The 25,422-nt window shown below is 37.8% G+C and overlaps 2 protein-coding genes and 1 long non-coding RNA gene across 4 annotated transcripts in view; 2 read left to right on the top strand and 1 right to left on the bottom strand.

Annotated features, from left to right (window-relative positions):
- LOC126618864 (importin beta-like SAD2) overlaps positions 1 to 25,422 on the top strand; it is a 128,525-nt gene that overhangs the window by 59,638 nt on the left and 43,465 nt on the right. The window contains exon 20 of one of the 2 annotated variants that reach the window (XR_007621880.1): positions 10,730 to 10,889. Coding sequence is in view for 1 of the 2 variants with exons in the window: in XM_050287062.1 (XP_050143019.1) it covers positions 11,488 to 11,648 (161 nt within the window). In the remaining variant the exon portion in view is untranslated. Of the gene's footprint in view, positions 1 to 10,729; positions 10,890 to 11,487; positions 12,120 to 25,422 lie in introns of those variants that run through there. The other variant, XM_050287062.1, reaches the window with a different exon arrangement.
- LOC126618874 (chitinase-like protein 1) overlaps positions 1 to 25,422 on the bottom strand; it is a 57,791-nt gene that overhangs the window by 6,772 nt on the left and 25,597 nt on the right. The gene's annotated exons all lie outside the window — the stretch shown is intronic.
- LOC126618881 (uncharacterized) lies at positions 2,678 to 6,759 on the top strand. The gene is made up of 2 exons (XR_007621882.1): positions 2,678 to 2,952; positions 6,693 to 6,759. It is a non-coding gene; the product is annotated as an uncharacterized LOC126618881 (long non-coding RNA).

The raw sequence follows: 25,422 nt of genomic DNA on the forward strand, positions 1-25,422 counted from the left end.
TTCGGAGGAGGAAGAAGAATAAGAAGATGGAGGAAGGAGGAAAAAAAAAACTGCAGATTCGGAGGAGGAAGAAGAAGAAGAAGAAGAAGAAGAAGAAGGAAGGAGGAGAAGAAGAAGAAAAAAAAAACCGAATCTGCAACCCAGATTCGTCGGAGGGAGGAGGAAGAAGAAAAAAAATACCGAATTTGCAACCCAGAATTTGCAACCCAGTTCGTCTCCCCTCCCCCCCCTCCCCACCCAAAACCCAACCCCTTGCAACCCAGAAGAAGAAGAATGAGGAGGAAGAAGAAGAAGGAAAAAAAATGTGGATGACACGTGGCGCCCAATCATTGTCCACATGGGCGCCATGTCACAATTAACGGCATGTATAAGACTGTTCCAAAATTTACACTTTAGGTATGACTCTGGGACAAAAAAAACCTTGATGTACTAAATGTTGAAAACCACAAAATATGAGGGTAGTAAATAGTCATTTTCTCTAAATTCAAATTTAAATCTCTTTGTCATTTTAATCCAAGTGGCTTTGAGAAGTAGGGGTGGGCACTTGGAACCGAAAACCGAAACCGAAACACGAATCGAATCGGACCGCACCGAATGGTTTGGTTTTGCGGTTTTGAAATGGTTTCGGTTTCGAAACCAAACCGCGGCAAAGAAAACGGTTTGGTTTCGGTTTTGGGTTTTCAAAACCGCACCGAAACTGAAACCGCACCATATATTAAATATTATGTTTTAAGATCAAAATAATGTTGTCTCTCTGTTTTAAATTAGTTTATTGTATCATCTTAGTATAAATTCTATTGTCAAAGACTTACCAGATCAATGCTTGATCTTCTTCACAATGTCATGAAAACCCCTATCAAAGTTTACCTCCTGCACAACGCATAATCTTTGTATTGATCAGTATTACGCAATACAATCTGCACAACCTCTAGCTCATGTCATGCCCCCTGACATATCCATGGTGACAGCCTAACTGCTTCATTCTTTGCAATCCTTTGGAATTCGGATCACACCATATTCTAAGTTCATCATTCGAGTGTAGTCCTTGATCATCGCATGGCTTCAATAATTCTGATAGCATTCTTGGCTTCAAAGGTACCAGAAAATGCTAGACTAGTAGCCACCAGAAAGAGTAGCTAGTGGCCCACTTAATGATTTCATAGCAGCTTAATATTTGTAATGTGTTTAAGGTAGATGATTAACTTGCTATCCCGGGATTGCACGCTGCGTATGTAGTCTTTCATAAGAACATATTGTAATACTACGGAAACAAACTCACACTTTTCAGAATAGCATAGGGAAATTGCATGGAGCATTGTTTTCCACTGTTTTTTGCTGCAGTTTTGCTGCATTGTTGTTGTTGTTTTTGCTACATTGTTGTTGCTACATGTTCATTAATTAATATATGAGGAAAATAAGACCGTTTTATGCATAAATAGGTATATATTTTAAATTGTACATTTTTTTTCTCAAAAACCAAACCGAAATCGTTTGAAACCGCACTGAACCGAACCAAACGGTTTGGTTTCATTTCGGTTTTGGCTTCAAAACCGCACCGAACCGCACCGCAAAAAGTTTCGGTTTCGGTTGCGGGTTTACTTGAAACCGCACCGAACCACACCGCGCCCACCCCTATTGAGAAGTGTGTGGATTCGATCCCATGATGATTCCTTCCAAAACATAAAAGTAAAGAGAGTTTTTTTTGGAAAACAAGTAAAGAGAGTTTTGTCTAGTTGTTCATCTGATTTGATTTCTCTTGTCCCTTTTTCCCTTTTTAAGTTTTTCCAAGGCCCCATATACGTATTTCAATACATATAACAACCATTCGACTTCTGACGCATGTATACCTCGAACCATTTTGGCATGGAAATGACATAGGATATAGTCCCATATATTGCATTATTAGGTTAAGCAGAATCACCAAACCATATTTATATGAACTTTTAACAACCATCGCTTCAATCTTAAAGAGGGATTGGATTAGCCTAAACAGAATGTGTTTTGTAGTGGCACCTTAATTATATACTAGCCTTCATGCACGTGCTCACGCGCATGCATAAGATATTTTTTGAATCACGGCGTTACGCGTGACTTACACATTTTAAATGTATTTAAATGCGTGAATTGACAAAAGGAAAGTCAAATATTTGAAGTAAATGAATAATTTTAGATCATGCTAGAAAAAGCCCCTCACAAACCAATCAAAGCAGCTAAATTCACATAATAAAATTGGTCTTTCAATTTCCATCTACATTCTATTGAATTTACATTAAGAATAGAGAAAATAATATTTAATAAATAACTGATTGAATCACATTATTGGTAGCCCATCCCCCTCCCCCTTAGTGTAGATAATATCATTTGTTAAAAAAAAATCATTTGACAACTAATTTAATCACATTATTACGCGCGTGCGAATTTTTTTTTTATAATCGACATTACACGCCTATTAAGATGTTTTGAACGTGTTTAAAAATAGAGAAAATAATATTTAATGAACAACTGATTTAATTACATTATTACTAGCCTATTGTGAGGTACTAATTAAAAAAAATGTACAAAAGAATTAATTATTAGGGTAAAAGACTGTTTACTATCCTCATGTTTCGTGGTTTTCAACATTTAGTATGTTGATGCACAAAACCGGAGGTCTTGGAACAACGTAAATCCAACTGTGAATATGCAAGTAATGTAAATAACACAAGATGTATCGTGGTGCACCCCAAGGTTTGGGCTACGTCCACACTGATTGTATTTATCTGAGAAGTGAGGGAGAGAGTGTGAGAGCTTTGCTCTAGTAGGAGAGACTTAAGGAATGGCCTCCAGAAAATGGCCTCCCCTAATTGTGAGGGTGAGGGGTCCTTTTATAGAATAAGGACTCCTCACTTATTACATATTTGCCCCTTCCTTTATCACATAATTACATTTAAGTCCCCTGAGTATTTATACGAGGTCTAAATACGAGGCCTTAAATATGGTATAAACAGTAGTCCCTCAAGTCTTCAGTCAAGAGAGTCTTTTGGCTGGAGACTTGAAATTCAGTCCATGTGTGGGCCGAAGTAACCAGATGTTGTCTTAAACTGATGCTTGATATGTGACGGTGCTCAATCTGAAATGATGCTCAACTAGAAATAGCACACGCTGCGAGGCTGCTCGACTCGTGGCTTATGTTGTCTTGGTTTGCTCGGCTTGTGGAGCTTGAAGGTGAGGGAGTCCCTTTTATAGAATAAGGGCTCACTCCTTAATACATGGACGATGGGCTAGAGTTGATGCTTGCGGCGAGGCGGTTGCTCAGTAAGCGGCGATGCTTTCTAATAATGGTGAGGGAGTCCCTTTTATAGAATAAGGGCTCGCTCCTCAATACATGAATAATGGGCTAGAGTTCCCCAAGTATTTTTCATGAGGCCTAGTTGAGGCCCAATATATGGTGTATGGTGTAGTCCCCAAAGTCTTCGGTCAATAGAGTCTTTTGGCTGGAGACTTCAAATTGAATCCATGTATGGGCCTAAGTGGCGGTTGTTTGGAGGTGGTATTTGTATACCCTGCACTGAAACTTTGTAAGTGAAGCTTTGCAAGTGAAGCTTTAAAGCTGGAGCTCTATAAAATGAAGCTTTGAAGCTGGAGCTCTGTAAAATGAAGCTTTGAAGCTGGAGCTCTGTAAAATGAAGCTTTGAAGCTGGAGCTCTGTAAAATGAAGCTTTGAAGCTGGAGCTTTTGTAAATGAAGCTTTTGAAGATAGAGCTACGTAAATGAAGCTTTTGAAGCTGATTGACATGAGTGATGCTCATGAATGTTTATGTTGATTAACATGAGTGATGCTCATGGATGTTGTCATAAGTGATGCTCATGAATGTTAACATGAGTGATGCTCATGAATGTTTATGTATGAATGACATGAGTAATGCTCATGTATAATTTGGAGTACTGGGCGTACTTTTGATCACCTGGTTGGTGGCATGAATGAGAGTACGGGTTGTACATTTCATCACCTGGTTGGTGGCATGAATGGCTAGTTGCCAAATGATATTAGAGTACGGGTTGTACATTTCATTACCTGGTTGGTGGCATGAATGGCTAGTTGCCAAATGATTTTAGAGTACGGGTTGTACTTTTCATCACCTGGTTGGTGGTAATAGCGACAGGTTGCCGAATAATTTTGGAGCATTGGGCGTACTTTTGATCACCTGGTTGGTGATAATAGAGGGCCTGGCTTTTTTGGGCCTATGGGCATTCGCCCCCACATGACATTGCAACCCATTATTTTGGGCTTGCGGTTTTTTTATTTTTTATTTTTTATTTTTTATTTTTTATTTTTTATTATTATTTTTTTAAGGTTACCCTCTGATGGGGTTTATACAGATATTTCCGAAAGATAAGGAAAATAAATTTACACCATTCAGAAACAAGAAAAGTAAATCACATCATTCTGGTAGGATGTTTATTCCTTGCTTTTGCAATGTCCCCATGTGCCTCCCTTTTGCTTTCTCTTTATTTATCCCATTCCATTTATGCTTTCCTTTTTTTGCTGCATGGTCATGTCCCCCACAGCACCATTTTTTAGTGAAAAAGAATTCCTGTGACTCATAATTGATACCACCTCCATCTATATCCCAGAGGTGTAGGTTAGGCCCAAACGTTTCTCCCTTTCTATGTCCCCGATAAAGTAGTCCCCATGTGCTTTCGAGGAGAGCCTCTCTTTTTCTTTTCTACTGTCTGAAATATTCTTTTTTCTGCTGTCTGAAATCTTCAATCCCATCTCATAGCTTTCAATGGACCGGTCCACCTGACCCAGCATTGAACACGTGTCCCCGAGCTGCATGTGTCCAGAGAACGCAGCGAGCGCGCCATCCACCGCGTTTTGGAAATCGGGGCGGGTTCGGAGTCGTCGGTGTCCTGGTCGTCGTCGAAGCCACGGGAGGAGTCGGCGACCTTTTCGGTCCTCGATTTGATGAAGAACTTGTTCACCGCCAGTTTGATTATCAGAGTGAAGCATGAGTCGGGGAAACACGTCATGTTGCAGACGGCTTTGATGATTGACTCAGCCGAGTTGGAGGGTGACTCGGTGGTGGACTCGTGGATGCGGGCAGTCAGCAAGATAACGTGGCATTGCTCTCGAGTCAGCACTTGGAATTGTGGATGGGGGACTATGAGATCCCAAACGAGCTAAGAGATAAATCTTTCGAGACTTATTTATGACCTTTGTGGATGCAGCAACGAGCTTAACTGGTAGAATTGCCCTCCCCCATTAAGCCAAAAAACAACAGGCTTGGAGTGAGGGTCCTCGGCAGCCTCGATAAACCAGTAGGAGAAAGCTCTCCCAGAATCTTCATTGACAGGGACGTACCCAAAAGGTTGAAGCTCTGTCCCGGGAGCTCGGCAACTCTGTCCAGGTTCTACTGGGCGATTGGATCGGCGGGAGGAGCTGAAGAGATCTACCGACGTCTAGGCCCACTTGTTGCACAAAAGATCTGCCAGCGTCGGCGCCGTTTCGAGTATGGGTCATCTATTTTAACCCGGGTAGCTTGTCCAGATCCGATTTGAGCGATTCTAAAAGAAAGTATGAGAGAAGCGGATAAGCGATTTGGTGCCAGAGAGTGTACAGGTCGATGGAGGTGCTGGAGGGAGTGCATAGGTCGATGAAGGTGCTGGAGGTTGCAGTCGGATTAGCTTCCATTGAGAGAGACAGAGAGACTATGAATCTGCAAGAAGGAGTCTGCTTTTTTACGAGTTGGTGTTGGCAGTGGTGTTGACGATGTTGTTTTGATGAGTCGTTGGCGTTGTGGGATCTAGAACGAGAGGAAGAGCTATTGCAGGTAATGCGGAGAGGTTTGAGCGCACGACACCATTTTGATGGTCTGATGAACCCTATTCGAACCGTGAAGACCACGCGGTGCAAAGAGGAAAAAGAAGGTGATCTGTCAGCTGACAGAAGGCAGCTCAGCGATCTGTCACGTGGAGTTGAGGTCCTGCTCCGAGCATTATTCCAAACCAAAATATCAACCTCTGAGAGAGAGAGGAGAAAGTGCTTCCTTGGTCAAGCTGTCGGCCCTTTCGATTTGGATTTATGCGGTCCTCCCTCCTCTTCCTGTCTTTCACGTTCACGAGCTCGGCTCCAAGAACCTTTTTCGATCAAATTTCCTTCTGAAAGTATTATCTACTCCAGCAGAAAGATAAGTTGCAGAGAGGGATAGAGATTTCTGGAATCCAATGTTGGATGCTATTGGAAGTAGTGCAGAATGTGTGTGTCTCTGCTTGTGGGTGGTTTCTGCAGATTTTCGGTAGAGGTTGTGGTGAGGTTTCACGGTGGAGGTAAAAAAATGAAAGAGAACCGACAGTTTTTTGTGTCGATTCCCACAGACGGCGCCAAATGTTGATGCACAAAACCGGAGGTCTTGGAACAACGTAAATCCGACCGTGAATCTACAAGTAATGTAAATAACACAAGATGTATCGTGGTGCACCCCAAGGTTTGGGCTACGTCCACACTGATTGTATTTATCTGAGAAGTGAGGGAGAGAGTGTGAGAGCTTTGCTCTAGTAGGAGAGACTTAAGGAATGACCTCCAGAAAATGGCCTCCCCTAATTGTGAGGGTGAGGGGTCCTTTTATAGAATAAGGACTCATCACTTATTACATATTTGCCTCTTCCTTTATCACATAATTACATTTAAGTCCCTTGAGTATTTATACGAGGTCTAAATACGAGGCCCTAAATATGGTATAAACATAGTACATCAAGTTTTTTTTCGTCTCAGAGTCATACTTAAAGTATAATTTTGGGACAGTCTCATACATTCGTTAGTCAAACTGTTAAGTCTCCCGTTAACTGTGATGTGGCGCCCATGTGGACAATGACTGGGCGCCACGTGTCATCCACGTGGAAATTAAAAATAAATTATTTATAAAATAAATAAATAACATATATATATAAACCTTCATCTTCCCTAGATTTGGAGGAAGAAGAAGAAGAAGAAGGGGAAGGAAGAAGGAGGAAGGATGAAGAAGGAGAAAGAAGAAGAAGAAAAAAAAAAAGTTGCAGATTCGGAGGAAGAAGAAGGAAGAAGAAAGAGGAAGAAGAAGAAAAGAAAAGAAAAGAAAAGAAAAAAAAACCGAATCTGCAACCCAGATTCGGAGGAAGAAGAAGAAGAAGAGGAAGGAAGAAGGAGGAAAGAGAAGGAAGAAGGAGGAAGAAGAAAACAAAAAAAAAACTTCATCTTCCCCAGATTCGGAGGAAGAAGAAGAAGAAGGGGGAGGAAGAAGAAAGAGGAAGAAGAAGAAGAAGAAGAAAGGGGAGGAAGAAGAAGGAGGAAGAAGGAGGAAGAAGAAGAATAAGAAGAAAAAAAACCAAATTTGCAACCCAGATTCGGAGGAAGAAGAAGAAGAGGAGGAAGGAAGGAAGAAGGAGCAAGGAGGAAGGAGAAGGAAGAAGGAGGAAGAAGAAAAAAAAAACTTCATCTTCCCCAATTTCGGAGGAAGAAGAAGAAGGAGAATGAAGAAGAAGGAAGAAGGAGAAGAAGAGGAAAGAAGAAGGAGGAAGGAAGAAGGTGAAGGAAAAAAAAAAGGTTGCAGATTCGGAGGAAGAAGAAGAAGAATAAGAATAAGAAGAAGAAGAAGAAGAAGAAGAAGGAAGAAGAAGTAAGAAGAAGATAAAAAAAACTTTATCTTCCCCAGATTTGGAGGAAGAGGAAGAAGAAGAAGAAGAAGAAGAAGGAAGAAGGAGAAGAATGGGAAGGAAGGAGGAAGGAAGAAGGAAAATAATGAGGAAGAAGATAAGAAAAAAAAAGTTGCAGCTTCGGAGGAAGAAGAAGAAGAAGAAGAAGAAGAAAGAAGGAGGAAGAAGAAGAAAAAAACAAAAAAAACAAAACTATGGATGACACGTGGCGTCCAGTCATTGTCCACATTGGCGCCACTTCACAATTAACAGCAGATTTAATAGTTTGACTAACGGATGAATGAGACTGTCCCAAAATTTACACTTTATGTATGACTCTGAGACGAAAAAAACTTGATGTACTAAATGTTGAAAACCACGAAACATGAGGGTAGTAAACAGTCTTTTACCCTAATTATTAAAACATACTGTTAAAATGACTAAAATACCCCTGTATTATTTGGTGCATTATTTTGAGTTGCTTTTGAAATTTTTTGAATTGGGGGCATTTTTATTCATATTTTTGGTGATGCTTGTGACCCCAAAATGAGTAGTTGGCTTTATATATAAACATACATATATATATATATATATATATATATATATATTTTTTTTTTTTTAAATGCTAAGGAGACTCTCTTGAAGTGGACTTTCTATAGATTCTCTGTCACATAATTTAACATTAATTTCCATGACAACATTATAAAATATTGTGCAAAAAATTGAGGTTACGGAGAATTCATAGGGAGTCCTAAACATAATATGTTCCGTAGTGCACTTTATATGTACTTTTTCCTCAATTATTTGTCCTCTTTTAAGCTGTTATGATGCTAACCTTCCATCTATCATGCCATCCATATATTTATGCTTTTGGATTGAATCATCTTTTCTTTTCTCTTCTCAAGTCAATTTTCTAATAGCTGTATTTGCAATGAGTTGACATCTACAGGCTGATCGGTTTAAGGATATAGATGAGTTAAGGGTGTTGATATCATACTATTTATTTCTAATAAAGCATTGTTTTCGGCTGACAATAACGCTAGGAAGATATATTTAAGCTGATTGTGATACCTAGTTGTAAGCTTACTTGTGGAAATTAGGATTCTCTCCTCTCTTCTTTTCATCCCCTTTCGTTCTCTTCTCTCACATTTTCAATTTTTTCTTTCTCTTTCTATAAAAAAATTAATATAAGATATTAATGTAGCTTAACCGTGACCATTCAAATGGGAGGAGAGGAAAAAAAAGATGGAAGAGAATCCTACTCGTACTTGTGGTGGCATAACTTTATTGTAAGTGAATTATCTTGTTTTAAACGTACGTAGTTTTGTAATATACTATCATAACCTCCGTGATCTAGTGATAGTTACCGGAAGGAAGTCATGTCATGTGTATGTGATGAAGGTATAAATATTTGTTGCGAGTTCGATATTGGGTTTTGGCTAGCTTGTTTACTAAATTATTAATTAGTTATTATGGATTACTTACTTTTAAGGAAACACATTATTAGAGTCTTTTTTTTTTATCCAATAATATATTTATATTAAAGGAAAATTAATGAAAAGTTCAAAAAAACTTTAGTTTTAATGAAAAATGACAAATAAATATGTAGTGAATAGTATTAGGAACAAGTAAAAATATGGTTTTTCATTAAAAGTGAACAATACCAGGAGTGTTTCGTTAAAACTCCTTTATATTAATGGGTGGGGATTTTGAGCTAGACCGTAAAGTGGGCATGTCATAATACTTTGGCATCGAACTCGTCATCCACCGACGTTAAACCTAAACCTCCTTATATGTAGAGAAAAAAAAACTATTTGACCATAGACTACTAAATGCATTTTCAAAGTTTTAAAACACAGAGGGCTTAAAATCTTACAAAATGATGTACAATATTCGTATGCATGACGTTTAACCATCATATATGCATGGGTTTGGGATGCAACGAAAGTAACAACCTTAATTTTTTTCATGCAAATATATTTTCCTTTGCGACGTACATGTATGCGCAATTATTACCAGATGAAGCAATTTTAGAACGACTTTTAGCCTGGAAATTATGGGATTTATATTCTGAGGGCACAAGAATAATATTGCTCTTTATTTAATAAATTAATTTTCTGGTGTTTGTAGTATACTGTTTAAAGTCTAAAGAACACAGGCAACCACACTTTATGGTCAGCAAGTGATTGTTAATCAATCAGAAGAACAATTAGATTATTAAGATGAGATAGATATAAAATATATATGCCAAAAATATATCACCTCATTTGGAAGCGTGGCTCTTCCTTTTGAGTGCAACTTTGCACCAAACATATACATTTAAGTTTCTTCTTCTTCTTCTTTCTTCCAAAAAAAAACATATACATTTAAGAAGAATTATGTTAAGGCTGATATAGAAGAAGCTGCTTGCATCTCCTTTTCCCATTATTATTGGATGAAATATATATATATATATATATATATATATAGGACTTAATTATTGTTCAGGAGTGATTTGATACACAATAATAGTGTAGTATTGATAATAATTACTTAACCAGCAAGACAGCAAGCAAGGAGTCTTATATGTCTGCAGGTACATTACATACCAACACGATCCTCTCCGAATCCTTTTGGTAAGGATCTTGAAGATTCGTGAATCGTGTTCGTTCATCGTACATCATGCAGTCAGTTTTATAATTGTTATGAAAAACATTTAAGCTTGAAGCCACTTACTTTTTTTCATAATTTTTCTGTCCTTATTCTCTCCCATCCCTATTGTTATCTTAGTCTTATTGTTAATTTCACTCCATTTTATTATCCGTGTTATTTACTCTCTAGTTGTATCTTCACTTGGATTAAATATCCTTGAAACAAATTACGTATGAGAGGAATGTGTGACAGTGATTTAATTCGACGAATGGGAATATTTAGATTTATAATGTGAATTCAGATTTAGAAATGAGAATGTTTATACATTTCATTGTAGCTAGTAAAATATGTTACTTCCACATTTTAATTTATAGCTTTTGTTTGCATGGCTCCTGCACTTAAGTTTTTTACTATCAGTTTTTTATACTTATTAATGTTGTGTTGGCAGAAGCTGCAAAGGAGGAAGAACCAAAAGATAACGACGAAATGGATGGTTTCCAAACTGATGATGATGATGAATATGGGATGGATCTGACAAGGAAATGGGACTTGATGCCGAGGATGGTGATGAAGTTGATAGCGTTGAACTTCAAAAGTTAGCTGCACAGGTGTGCCCTGTTTTCTTATTAGAATTTTTTTTAGAGAGAATACTTGTTATTCTATGGTGGTCATCTTTTATGATCTTTTTAGAGTAACGGTGAAGTTAAACATGCTGTGTAGTGTTGTCACATTATCCTGGTTTGTGATGCCTAATATTGACTGAACAATTCACCTTTCTAACTCATCCCAAAATTTGAATTTCATTTCCCCTTTTTTTGTTAAGATACTAAAATTACATCACAACAAGTTAGTCAGGCTTTCAGGTGATTCTCGATGCTTGATGTTTGTTCAAGTTCAATTTCTTTAAATTATTTTAGTTCTTGTGAGGTGTGCTGTGAAAGGCCAGCCTGGTGCTTGTCCAAGTACTAAGTCAATAAAGATGCCTAACAGTCCTATAGGACCCTTATGCATGCAATTTAATGACACGCTTGGTCCCCTGCATCCCTTGAGAGATTGTCGCGAGTTTTTTTATTTTCTGTTCAATTGATTGTATTTTCTTTTACTGCATGTTTTCACATTATTCTTTCCCGTGTTATCTGTTGAATAACTTTTAAATTTATGGCATTTTTGACATGTTTCCTTATTTCCTCTGCGTTGCTCGTGAAGCCATGCAAGCATCAGATCCGTTGAGAGTTCACAGCCTTATGCAGACTCTGGACTTCCAGCATCAGGCTCTTGCAAATGGCGTTGCACAGCATGCTGAACAGAGGAGAGCAGAGATTGAAAAAGAGAAGATGGAGAAGGCAGCAGCTGCCACAGCTTCATGATTTTGCTTCTCCCGTTGTGGCTTCAATTTTGCCTTGCTCTTCTTTGCCTCTTCCATCCATGTAGTAACGGGAATATAGAGAAACAAAGTCGTTGACGGTCCATTCAGAGTATTTGGTTGCCTTGGTGGTCGCAGTTGTCGGTTAGTCTCAAGGACTTATCACTTTGAAGTACTTGGGGCGGTTGTCTGATGAGTTCCAACAATATGCAAAATTTTGGGGAACTCTGGAGCTGGTACGTCAATTCTGGGTTTGGCTTTTAGTCATTGTCCGGTGAGGCAGGCCATTCTGTGGTAGGATACGCCTTTCTCCACCGGTTTGTGTTGTCCTTTTCTTGTTTCTTCTTTTTTCGTTCAGGAGTCTCCTGTGGTTTAGGCATACCATTTATTCAGGTTGAGATTCTCTTCTACAGAGTATTGTTGATTCGAAACCTTATGCAAGAACTGTAACTTTGTCTTTATTTTTGTTTGTTTATTTGATCACCATAGTACCTACATTGGTGAATGCTTCATGCAATCGAGGCTGGAAAAATATCGAAAATTGAAATTGTGTTTTAGACGTTACTTGCATTGCTGCTTGAATATTGTGAGCGGGTTTGTAGAAGAATCACTTTCAATTGTGGGTTTTCATATTTAATGCGTTGAATCACATCCGACGCAGACATTGAAAAAGGAGCAATTGAATTCGTAGTATAAGTAGATCAATTTAAGAAAAGAACAAGTTAATTAGAATAATAATAATATGAAAGCAACACTCACCTAATTGAAGACGTTGAATGGTCTGTTAAAAGAATGGAGATGGGTTTATGGTGGCAGGTGGACTCCTTTGTCATAACTTTTTGGAGACTGGATCATTAATTTTGCAATTCATGTGGGTGATGGAGAAGTGCTTGAAGCAAAGCTACGTTGGACATTGTTAGGATGGTTAGGAAGCACATCCTAATTCCTAAGATGGATTACCAATGCATCTCAGAGTGGGTGTATATAATTGGAATTTTAATGGATTATAAGAGTTTAAAAACATAAGGTCTCATGTTCGATTCTCGTCAAAGACGAATTTGAATCATATTATTGCTAGTACATTGGAAGGCTTAGTCCACTCACTATCTCTTAGTATAGATACTATCGTTTGTTCACAAAAAAAAAAATTGTATTCAAACAAAATTTTAAAGGAGTTTATAACGGCCATTTGGTAACGTTTTATAAAAGGACTTTTGAAGAACTGCTTTGTAAAACTAGCAACACACACAAAATATTGATTTTTATGGTTTGAGAATCATCTAGTTGTTTAATTCGAGAATGATTTTTTTTAGAATGAAAACATTGTAAACTCATCTGGTATCAATATATAAAATGTTAAAATAAATAATGTAAATTCGTGTTTGGTAGTAATTGTGGAGACATAATAACCACATCCAGTAGAAGATGGACATGTGGACAATATGCTCAATATGTGCTCTTACCAACAAGGACCTTCAGAACTACTAGCTGGCAGGACTGTGGATATTGGCTTGCATCATTGAGGATTGCCTAGTATGCTCTGCAGTCTCCCCTCCTAGCTGCCTGTCACATCCAGACCCAGGCTCCACCACATCCCGGGCTCGACTCCGTCGTAGCACAATATTATTTGCTTTCGGCCCCGACCACGCCTTCACGGCTTTATTTCTGGAAACTCACACGATAACTTCCCATTAGATTACCCATCCTGGGAATGCTCTCGTGCGAACTCGCTTAACTTCGGAGTTCCGTTGGAACCCGAAACCAGTGAGTTTCCGAAAGGCCTCGTGTTAGGTAGAGATGAGAATATACATATAAGGCTTGCAGGATCCATTCCCCTAGGCGATATGGGATGATACAATTCACCCCCCTTAGGGGTCTGACGTCCTCGTCTGCACACTTCCGACCAGGGATTGGCTTTGATACCAAATTGTCTCATCCCGACCTAGGCCCCCATCACATCCCGGACCCGACTCCGCCGTAGCACGATATTGTCCGCTTTGGGCCCCGACCATGCCCTCACGGTTTTGTTTCTAGGAACTCATACGAGAACTTCCCAGTGGGTTACCCATCCTGGGATTGGTCTTACATGAACTCGCTTAACTTCATAGTTCCGATGGAACCCAAAACTAGTGAGTTCTCAAAAGGCCTTGTGCTAGGTAAAGATGAAAATATACATATAAGGCTTACAGGATCCAATCCCTTGGAGGATGTGGGATGTTACACTGCTTGCTAGGATTTTTCCCTATAAATAGGCAGGTCAAATAGAGGAAACCGTAATTGCCACTTACTATTAAGAACTCTCTCAAGTTCTCTTTTCTATCCACTACTTTTTGACTTAGGCATGAGATGCCCTTCGATACACCCCCACTTAGATACCCACGTGGACCTAAAAATCAAGGCATGCTAGCCATCATCTAGAGGGTTACGAAGCCATAATATATAAGTGATGTGTAAAAGTACAGATACATTGAAACCAAAGTCTAACTAAAAGTGTGCACGGTAGGATGAACCCTTATTACAAAACATGCAGTGTCAGAGCAGAGATAAAGTGTAACACAATTAAAGAATATTCTTATTTGGATAGGATGCATATTTGTCAAAGTAACATAAGATAACTTTTTACATAATCGGAAGTAGATGTCAGCAAGTACCAATGATCCTCATCTACACCAGAATACAACTAATAAGTCCTAGAGGGCGCAAAACAGAAAATATGAGTGAGCAAAAATATAAAGATTTTCTAAAACCTTTGTTTCTTCGAATATAGTAACCCCTCACACCCTATCCACTATTATACTGATCACATGCTAGATTTTGATATAGTGGACTTTTTAGTTAGTGTGGATCGTTCGTGTTTAGCCTTTTAGGTGTTTTAACAGTTATGTTGAGATTCGTATCTTGTACATTTCTCTAATTTATTTTTGAAATTGTTTTAATGAATATCACTATTTTTTTTAAACAAATCCACATGAGAAAATTAAATTTAATAAGAGAAATGCTAAGGAGACTCTCAAAGGAGAAATTCTCTCCTTTCAAAGTGAGACTCTCCATAGGCTTTCCATCACCTCATACTTTTGGCAAAATGTTTTATAATGTTGGCACGAGAATTGTGCCAAAAACACGAGGTGACGGAGAGTCAAAAGTGAAAGAGTCTCCTTAGCATTTATAATTTGAACATATAACATTTTCCAATAAAGTAGAGATTAAATGGCATTATACCAAATAATTATTGGCAAGTCCTTAAAGCATCTCCAATAGAGATGTCAAAAGATAAATGTTAAATGTTAATTTGATGGCTGATGTGACAATGTCAGATTTTCTATTTTTCTAACCGATATGTTTATTTGTTATAAATGATATTTGTAGGATCCATTTTAAAAAGAAATCAATTAAAATAAATTTTTAAGATCTATAATTTGTGCATTAATGGGTTCAAAACAATAAAATAATTAAAAATTATTTGACATCACAGTTTCTTATAGTCAAATTTGACATATGAAAACTCATATGTCAATTCACATGATTGACATATCGGTTGGAGCATGCTTTTATCTTCAAATTTGATTACATAGCATTCAACTTAGGATTTGACATCTCCTTTGGAGATGGTCTTATAGATTTTAAACTTAAGCACTCTTTTCTTAAGCATTTCACATCCTTCGTTTTTCTAAAAAAAAACTTAATTTAAGAACGAGTATCATTTTTTTTAGAAGAGATCCTCTCCGGATCTCTTCCACCAAGGTCACCGGATCAAGTGATCCGGGCCTTTCAAATTTCATCCAACAACTAAAAATTATTAGACCTTTTAAGGGGTCAAAACAGGTGAATGGTTGGATGAAATTTGAAAGGGCCGAATCACTTGATCTGGTAACCTTGGTGAAAGAGATCCGGATATGATCTCTTCTCTTGTTTTTTTTTGAGATCAAGGAGGGGGATCTTTAAGATTTCTGAACTCCACTTGAACAATTAATTATACATAAATTCAAATTTAAATCTCTCTGTCATTTTAATCCAAGTAGCTTTGAGAAGTGTGTGGATTCGACCCCATGATGATTCTTTCCAAAACATAAAAGTAAAGAGAGTTTTTTTTTTTTGGAAAACAAGTAAAGAGAGTTTTGTCTAGTTGTTCATCTGATTTGATTATCTTGTCCCTTGGTTCCTTTTTAAGTTTTTCCAAGGCCCCATATACGTATTTCAATACATATAACAACCATTCGACTTCTGACGCATGTATACCTCGAACCCTTTTGGCATGGAAATGACATAGGATATAGTCCCATATATTGCATTATTAGGTTAAGCAGAATCACCAAACCATATTTATATGAACTTTTAATAACCATCGCTTCAATCTTAAAGAGGGATTGGATTAGCCTAACAGAATGTGTTTTGTAGTGGCACCTTAATTATACACTAGCCTTTATGCACGCACTCACGTGCATGCAGAAGACATTTTTTGAATCATGGCGTGTTACATGAGACTTACACATTTTAAATGTATTTATATGAGTGAATTGACAAAAGAAAAGTCAAATATTTGAGGTAAATGAATAATCTTAGATTATGCTTGAAAAAACCCCTCACAAACCAATTAACGCAGCTGAATTCACATAATAAAATTGGTCTTTTAATTTCCATCTATATTCTATTGAATTTACATTAAGAATAGAGAAAATAATATTTAATAAACAATTGATTGAATAACATTATTGGTAACTCATTATGAGGCTATGCCCATCTCCCTACCCCATAGTGTAGATAATATCGTTTGTTAAAAATAAAAAACAATCATTTGACAACTAATTTAATCACATTATTATGTGCGTGCGAATTTTTTTTATATAATCAGCATTAAACGCCTCTTAAGATGTTTTGAATGTGTTTAAAAATAGAGAAAATAATATTTAATGAACAACTGATTTAATCATAATATTGCTAGCCTATTGTGAGGTACTAAAGTTAAAAAAAAATTGTACAAAAAGAATTAATTATTAAAAAATACTGTTAAAATGACTAAAATACCCCTGCATTATTTGGTGCATTATTTTGGGCTGCTTTTGAATTTTTTTTTGTTTTGGGGGCATTTTTGTCCAAAACTTTTTGGTGAAGCTTGTGACCCCAAAATTATAAAGATATATATTTTTGAAAAATGCTAAACAGACTCTCTCGAAGTGGGACTCTATGGATTCTCTGTCACACAATTTAACATTAATTTCCGTGTCAACATTATAAAATATTTTGCAAAAAAATGAGTTAACGGGGAATCCGTAGGGAGTCCTAAACGGACAAGGATTGTCTGCCCTCCTATTTTGTGTGGTCACTGTTAAGCCATGTTAACATTTTATATTGTTTTTTATAGAGATAATAAGACAAAAATGAATAGTAATACAAAATGTTGACGTGGCTTAACTGTGACCACACAAACAGGAAGACACAAAAGGACACGGAAAGTGAGAGGGCAGATAATCCTTATCCGTCCTAAACATAATATGTTCCGTAGTGCACTTTATATATACTTTTTCCTCAATTATTTGTTCTCTTTTAAGCTGTTAATTGTGATGCTACCCTTCCATCTATCATGCCATCCATATATTTATGCTTTTGGATTGAATCATCTTTTCTTTTCTCTTCTCAAGTCAATTTTCTAATAGCTGTATTTGCAATGAGTTGACATCTACTGACTGATTGGTTTAAGGATATAGATGAGTTCGGATAAGGGTGTTGATATTATACTATTTATTTCTAACAAAGCATTGTTTTCGGCTGACAATAACGCTCGAAAGATAGATTTAAGCTGAGTGTGATGCCTAGTTGTAAGCTTACTTGTGGAGATTAGGATTCTCTAATCTCCTCTTTTCATCCCTTTTTATTCATTTCTTTCACATTTTTTATTTTGTTTTTTTTTCTATAAAAAATTAATATAAGATGTTAATGTAGCTTAACCGTGACCATTCAAATGGGAGGGAGGGAAGGGGAGGAAAAAAAAGATGAGAGATAATCCTACTCCTACTTGTGGTGGCATAACTTTATTGTAAGTGAATTATCTTGTTTTAAACGTACGTAGTTTTGTAAATATACTATCATAACCTCCGTGATCTAGTGATAGTTACCGGAAGTCTCAAGTCATGTCATGTGTATGTGAGGAAGGTATAAATATTTGTTGCCAGTTCGGTATTGAGTTTTGGCTAGCTTGTTTACTAGATTATTAATTAGTTATTATGGATTACTTACTTTTAAGGAAACACATTATTAGAGTCTTTTTTTTAATCCAATAATATATTTATATTAAAGGAAAACTAAAGAAAAGTTCAAAAAAACTTTAATTTTAATGAAAAATGACAAATAAAGGTGTAGTAAATAGTAACAGAGAAAGGTAAAAATGTGATTTTTTGTTAAAAGTGAATAATACCGAAAGTGTTTCGTTAAAACTCCCTTATATTAATGGGTTGAGATTTTGGGCTAGACCGTGAAGTGGGCATGTCATCATACTTTAGCATCGACACCGACGTTAAACCAAAACCTCCTTATATGTAGAGAAAAATACTATTTGACCATAGACTACCTAATACATTTTCAAAGTTTTAAAACACAGAGGGCTTAAAATCTTACAAAATGATGTACAATATTCGTATGCATGACGTTTAACCATCATATATGCATGGGTTTGGGATGCAACGAAAGTAACAACCTTAATTTTTTACATGCAAATATATTTTCCTTTTCGACGTACATGCATGCACAATTATTACCAGATGAAGCTATTTTAGAACGACCTTTAGCCTGGAAATGATGGGATTTATATTCTGAGGGCACAAGAATAATATTGCTCTTTATTTAATAAATTAATTTTCTGGTGTTTGTAGTATACTGTTTAAAGTCTTAAGAACACAGGCAACAACACTTTATGGTCAGCAAGTGATTGTTAATCAATCAGAAGAACAATTAGATTATTAAGATGAGATAGATATAAAATATATATGCCAAAAATATATCACCTCATTTGGAAGGGTGGCTCTTCCTTTTGAGTGCAACTTTGCACCAAACATATAAATTTAAGTTTCTTCTTCTTCTTTCTTCCAAAAAAAAAAATATCATATACATTGAAGAAGAATTATGTTAAGGCTGATATAGAAGAAGCTGCTTGCATCTCCTTTTCCCATTATTATTGGATGAAATATATATATATATTTATAGGACTTAATTATTGTTCAGGGGTGATTTGATACACAATAATAGTGTAGTATTGATCAGTAATTACTTAACCAGCAAGACAGCAAGCAAGGAGTCTTATATGTCAGCAGGTACATTACATACCAACAGGATCCTCTCCGGATCCTTTTGGTGAGGATCTTGAAGATTCGTGAATCGTACATCGTGCGGTCAGTTTTTGTCAAGTACTGTTTATGTTTATTTTTAAATAAAAATATTTAAAATGATTTCTGACTACACGATATATGATAAATGGGCATGATTCACGGATTCTCGAAATCCTCACAAAGAGGATCCGGCGAAGATCCAGACTCCATTACATATACCAAACAATAATCACATCAGGCCTTGATTTGATAAATTGAACTTTCGAGAAAGACTAAGGGGTGGTTTGGGAGTGAGGTGCTTAAAAAAAAAACACTTATGAAAAAGCTGTGAGGGTTTTAGGTGTTGGGTAAACTGAAAAAAAAAAAAAAAAAAAGGCTTATTTTGGAAGCTGCTGTGAGAATAAGCTGAAATCAAAGGAAAAAGCTGAAGCTGCTATTTGCAGCTTTGGAAAACTGGTTTTTTTTTCAAAGCACACGGAGCTACAGTGCTCCTTTAATGAAAAAACCCACTATCAGACTGCTTTTTTTTTTTCCAAAAGCACTTTTACAAAAAAGTTTACCAAAAACTCTGCTGATTTATTTCACAGCCGCTTATTCTCATAGCATCTTTTTTTCAAAGCACAACAATACTAAACCAGCCCTAAATAGACTTTTTTAAAATACAATTCTCTCAAAGTTGGGCTTTTTATGAATTTACTCTCATTTTACAGTTTAACGTCAATTTTCGTACTAATCTTATAAAACATTATGTAAAAAATACGAGGTGACAGAAAGTACATTGAGAGTTCCCTTAACATTTCTCTTGAACTTGCCCTGTCTAAGCTCTGTCATTTAGGAAATTTAGCTGACGTAGTCACATTTGAAGTCCTCGCCACGGGGCAATTATATAGACTTCCAAGTAGGGATGATAATTGGTCGAAGAGGTGATAGGTATGCCATTTTTAGCTCTGCCTCTGGGATTATAATTCTCTCCTCGCCTTTTTTCATCCATTTCTATCTTTTCCTTTCATATTCTTTTATTTTGTCTTCTTTTTGTTATAAAAAATTAATATAAGATGTTGAAGTGGCTTGACCATGACCGTTAAAATAAGAGGGAAAGAAAATTGAGGGGACAAAATGGAAGAGAATCCTACTCCCTGCCTCTGAGTATATAGGAGAAATAGGGTTTTGTTAGAGAGTATGTACGTAGATTGACTTGTCATTTGTCTCTCTTATGAGAGCTTAATTGAAATCGTTCAAAATTTTAAAAGTAACTTGAAATTGAATATAGATTATAAAAGCACGTTTTGGTGCTCGATTTGTTCTCCATAAAGGATGAGGATTCTCTTCGAATTCTTTTTGTGAGGATTTTAGATATTTTTGTATTCTAACTGTTCATCATATATCGTGCGATCCGTTTTCGTTAGGTATTATTTATGTTTAATTTTAAATAATTTCTAACCACACGATGTACGCTTAATGGCTAAGATGTGAAGATTCTTAGGATCCTCACAATTTGGATCCGGATGGGATCCAATTCCTTCCATAAAGCTCTTTCAAATTATGATGAGTGTTTGGATCTTTTTTGTGAGGATCCTAGGAATCTCAAATAGTGTCCATTCATCGTACATCATGCGACTAGTTTTCGTCAGGTGCTATTCATATTTAATTTTAAATAAAAGTATTTAAATTAATTTCTGATCGCACGATATACGATGAACGGACACAATTTGAAGATTTCCAAATCCTCACAAAGATAATCCAAAAAGAATCCTCATTTATGATGAGCTTGTAAAAAACCATATATCGTACAAAAGAGTCGCAAACAACTATTTGTGACTGTAACACAACATATTAAAATTTTGTATTGTACATGTACTTGTATTTCAAGGAGCTATTATTGCCACTTTATGCAAAATCATCATATAGTAATCCTTGCTTGTAGAAAAAAAAAAAAGCAAAAAAGTGTATGATAACTATATTGGAATGTTGCCAACAATTTACCTATTTGAAATCTAAATCTAAAATCATTGAACTTATAATACCGTGTAACCACATACTTAGAGGATATTATATTATTCACACATCCATTTTACCTTTCATGCACTCTTATTAATTTTTTGCCATTGATCTTCTTCAATTCATTTGATCTGACGGCTAAAAATTAAGAAGAGTGTGTGAGAAGTAAATAAGTGTAGATAGCACAACCCTACTTAAAAATTACTGAGAAGGCCAGCCTAGCAGATGCTAAAGATGATCTTATGGGTCTTATAATTTTATTTTGGAAACTAAAAAAAGAAAAAGAAAAGATGAAGATATACGTTCTCTGTATTGAAGTTTGCCGCATACAGAGTTTGACTGGCTTAGTGGAAATTTCGCTTCCAATTTGGGCAAAAAGTTTGGCTAGCTTTCCCAATCAACTACAACAACAACAACAACAAAGTCTTTTCCCACTAAGTGGGGTCGGCTATATGAATCCTAGAACGCCATTGCGCTCGGTTTTGTGTCATGTCCTCCGTTAGATCCAAGTACTCTAAGTCTTTTCTTAGGGTCTCTTCCAAAGTTTTCCTAGGTCTTCCTCTACCCCTTCGGCCCCGAACCTCTGTTCCATAGTCACATCTTCGAACCGGAGCATCAGTGGGCCTTCTTTGCACATGTCCAAACCACCGTAACCGATTTTCTCTCATCTTTCCTTCAACTTCGGCTACTCCTACTTTACCTCGGATATCCTCATTCACAATCTTCTCATTTCTCGTGTGCCCACACATCCCACGAAGCATCCTTATCTCCGCTACACCCATTTTGTGTACGTGTTGATGCTTCACCGCCCAACATTATGTGCCATACAACATCGCTGGCCTTATTACCGTCCTATAAAATTTTCCCTTGAGCTTCAGTGACCTACGACGGTCACACAACACGCCGGATGCACTCTTACACTTCATCCATCCATCTTGTATTCTATGGTTGAGATCTCCATCTAATTCTTCGTTCTCTTGCAAGATAGATCCTAGGTAGCGAAAACGGTCGCTTTTTGTGATCGTCGCTAGATTGCTCCGGTCATTAGTGTGGATAAGTATATAAATGGATAGAGATAGGAAAGCAAACACCAAATGTACGTGGTTCACCCATATTGGCTACGTCCACGAAATAGAAGAGTTCTCATTAATTGTGAAGGGTTTACACAAGTACATAGGTTCAAGCTCTCTTTTAGTGAGTACAAGTGAATGATTTAGTACAAATGACATTAGGAAATATTGTGGGGGAATGATCTCGTAATCACGAAACTTCTAAGTTCCGGAGTGTGGTATCGTCTTGACTTGCCTTATCTGTCTCGTAGGTAGATGTGGCATCTTCTCTGGAAGTACTCTTCCTCCATCCAGGGATGGTATCTTTAACTGGTAGAGATTCACAAGGTAATGTATCAATTTCACTTGAAGCTTACTTGTAGTTTCAGGCTTGGTCAAGCGCGATACAAACCATGTAGTAGGAGTCCTCCAAGTCGCCGAGCTAGGGGATCTGCTGAAAGAGGTGACAACCAAGGTAAGCAATCAGAGCTCCAAGCAATTAGTCCCAGATCAGAACTTTGATTTCGAGTTCCGGCTGATTGTTCACATTCTCCCTATCTTGCAGGCAGCATGAAGGATAAAGAGAAGAAAAATGAGAAGAGATGATATGGGATACTTTTACTTTTGAAGAAGTAACTTTCCACAGGCTTATTCTTGAACTGGGCAGGAGGGTTTTCTGGTTTCCTCTAGAGTATAAGGCCGACTGAAGAATTTGAGGGTCAAAAGAAGTCCATCAAATCTATAATACGTTCGACCCTGCTGATATGGGATACTTTTGCTTTTGACAGAGTAGTGGATGTATCGGCACGTGTGCTGTTACGCTTGTCTCCACATGCTTCCTTGTATCCTTCTCACTTGCCCTATATGTTCCTCAGGCAGATGCGGTATCTTCCCTCGAAGCATAAGATGTTGAAGATGAGTACTCGAGAGCAATGCCAGGTAAGTAATCAAGTAAGGGGTTCCAGGCAGTCAGTTCCTGACTGGAAGCTTGATTCCAAGTGCTGACTGATTGCTCTCTTTCTCCTTGTCTTGCAGGTAAGAACAAGGCCAAAGGAAAAGACAGGGAAAAAACATGATATGGGATACTCTTGCTTTTAACCCTGATGATATGAGATATTCTTGCTCTAGTATAGCTTGTTTGCAGAGGTATTATCGGGGGGAAAGAAAGCTGAATATTTCGAGTGCCCTCTCAGATATGAGGAAGGGTTGAGCATTTTTGCAGGTCTGCCTGTCTGTTGGGGATGGAGGTCAACATATATAGGAGTCTCCCTAACAACAAGTAGTAATGCTATTCCTTTACCCTGCTTGGTCATAACACGGTAGTGGGAGCTGCCAGCTTCACATATTTTAACTCTGTCAGAGCACTTTGAAAAAGTGGTCTGTGGTATCTGGAAAGCTGATGTTGCGTGTAAAGATTACAGACAAGCTTTATCCAAGGAGATCCGGCTCTTGAAGTTAGGAAAGTGGTGCCTCTTCGGTTTTCGAACAAGCAATCATGTCGGAGATCTGGCTCTCGAGATTCGGAGAATGATGCATTTTCGATTTTTGAGAAAGCAATCCGGCTAGGGGTCTGGCTCTCGAGATTCGGAGAGCGGTGTCTCTTCGATTTTTGAGAAAGTAATCATGTTGGGAGTCTGGCTCTCGAGATTCGGAGGGCGGTGCCTCTTCGATTTTGGAGCAAGCAATCTTGTTGGGAGTGTTTTCTCGAATGTGAGAAAAGGTTGGGCATGTTTGCTAGTCTATCTTGCCACGAAGCACAGAGGTTGACACACAGGGACTTTCCAATTATCCAACAGTGGTACTGTTCCTTTACTCTTGTGGGTAATAATATGGTAGCTAGACCTTCAAAATTTATGTGTCTAAACTTTGTTAGTGCTGTTTCTTTGCTATTCTTTTACCCTTCTTAGTCAGAGCGATGTAATGGGAGCTGCAAGCTTCACGTGTCTCAACTTTGTCAGAGAACTTTGGCAAAGTTATCTGTGGTACCCATGAGCTAATGTTGCGTGTGGGAAGTGGGTGATTGAACAGTAAGATTCATGTGCTTTCTACTTCACCAGAAATCTTTGACATAATGCCCATAATTTTCGCAAAGCTGACAGGTGCTGACAAGGCTGGAAAAGTAGGTGCCTCTTCGATTTCTGAGATCGGCCCTCGTGGTCTCTGAGCAGCCCAGCTTTTAAGAAAGCAAGCGCCTCTTCGATTTCTGAGATCGGCCTTCGTGGTCTTTAAGCAGCCTAACTTTTGAGAAAGCAAACGTCTCGTGGTCTCTGAGCAGCCTAGCTTTTGAGAAAGCAAACGCCTCTTCGATTTCTGAAGCTCCGTCGAGTGCAGATTTTTATAGAGGCTGGCATTAAGTTCCAAAGCACACTTGAATCTCCACCAGTAGAAGCTCCATTCTTGCACTTCTAAGAACTTGATTTGTCCGACCTCTTCTCTCTTCAACACCTTTGAAAATGTCTGGCCCCTCCGACCGTCGTTTTGACTTGAACCTTGTTGAAGAGGCAGCCACGCTTCTCCAGACAACATATGGCGACCATCATTCGTCTCCCCTACTGGTGCTCTTACCGTTGGGGATTCCGTGATGAAGAATGATATGACCGCTGCGGTAGTGGCCAGGAACCTTCTCACTCCCAAAGATAACAGACTACTTTCCAAACGGTCTGATGAGTTGGCTGTTAAGGATTCTCTGGCTCTCAGTGTTCAGTGTGCAGGTTCTATGTCTAACATGGCCCAACGCCTATTTGCTCGAACCCGCCAAGTTGAATCATTGGCGGCTGAAGTGATGAGTCTCAAACAGGAGATTAGAGGGCTCAAGCATGAGAATAAACAGTTGCACCGGCTCGCACATGACTATGCTACAAACATGAAGAGGAAGCTTGACCAGATGAAGGAATCTGATGGTCAGGTTTTACTTGATCATCAGAGGTTTGTGGGTTTGTTCCAAAGGCATTTATTGCCTTCGTCTTCTGGGGCTGTACCGCGTAATGAAGCTCCAAATGATCAACCTCTGCTGCCTCCTCCTTCTAGGGTTCTGTCCAGTACTGAGGCTCCAAATGATCCCCCTCCAGTGCCTGCTCTTTCTAGGGCTCTACCGACTGCTGAGACTTCTCCTAAGCAACCTTTGTGAAGGCTCCCTCTTGTTTGTTTATTTTGACTCATGTATATGTACATATTTGTGACTTATCGGGGATATAAATAAATAGCGTTCCTTCATTTCAACGTATTGTGTTAAATACACCAAAGCCTTCTTCGCTAAGTTCTCTGAATTTTCTTTTGTTGAAGCTTTGTGAGTGGAGCATGTAGGTTGAGGTAGTATTCCCTTAATTTCCCGAGTGAGGAAAACTTCTCGGTTGGAGACTTGGAAAATCCAAGTCACTGAGTGGGATCGGCTATATGAATCTTTGAACGCCATTGT

This window comes from Malus sylvestris, chromosome 4 (assembly GCF_916048215.2).
Source record: "Malus sylvestris chromosome 4, drMalSylv7.2, whole genome shotgun sequence".
In the NCBI taxonomy this organism is placed as follows: Eukaryota; Viridiplantae; Streptophyta; class Magnoliopsida; order Rosales; family Rosaceae; genus Malus; species Malus sylvestris.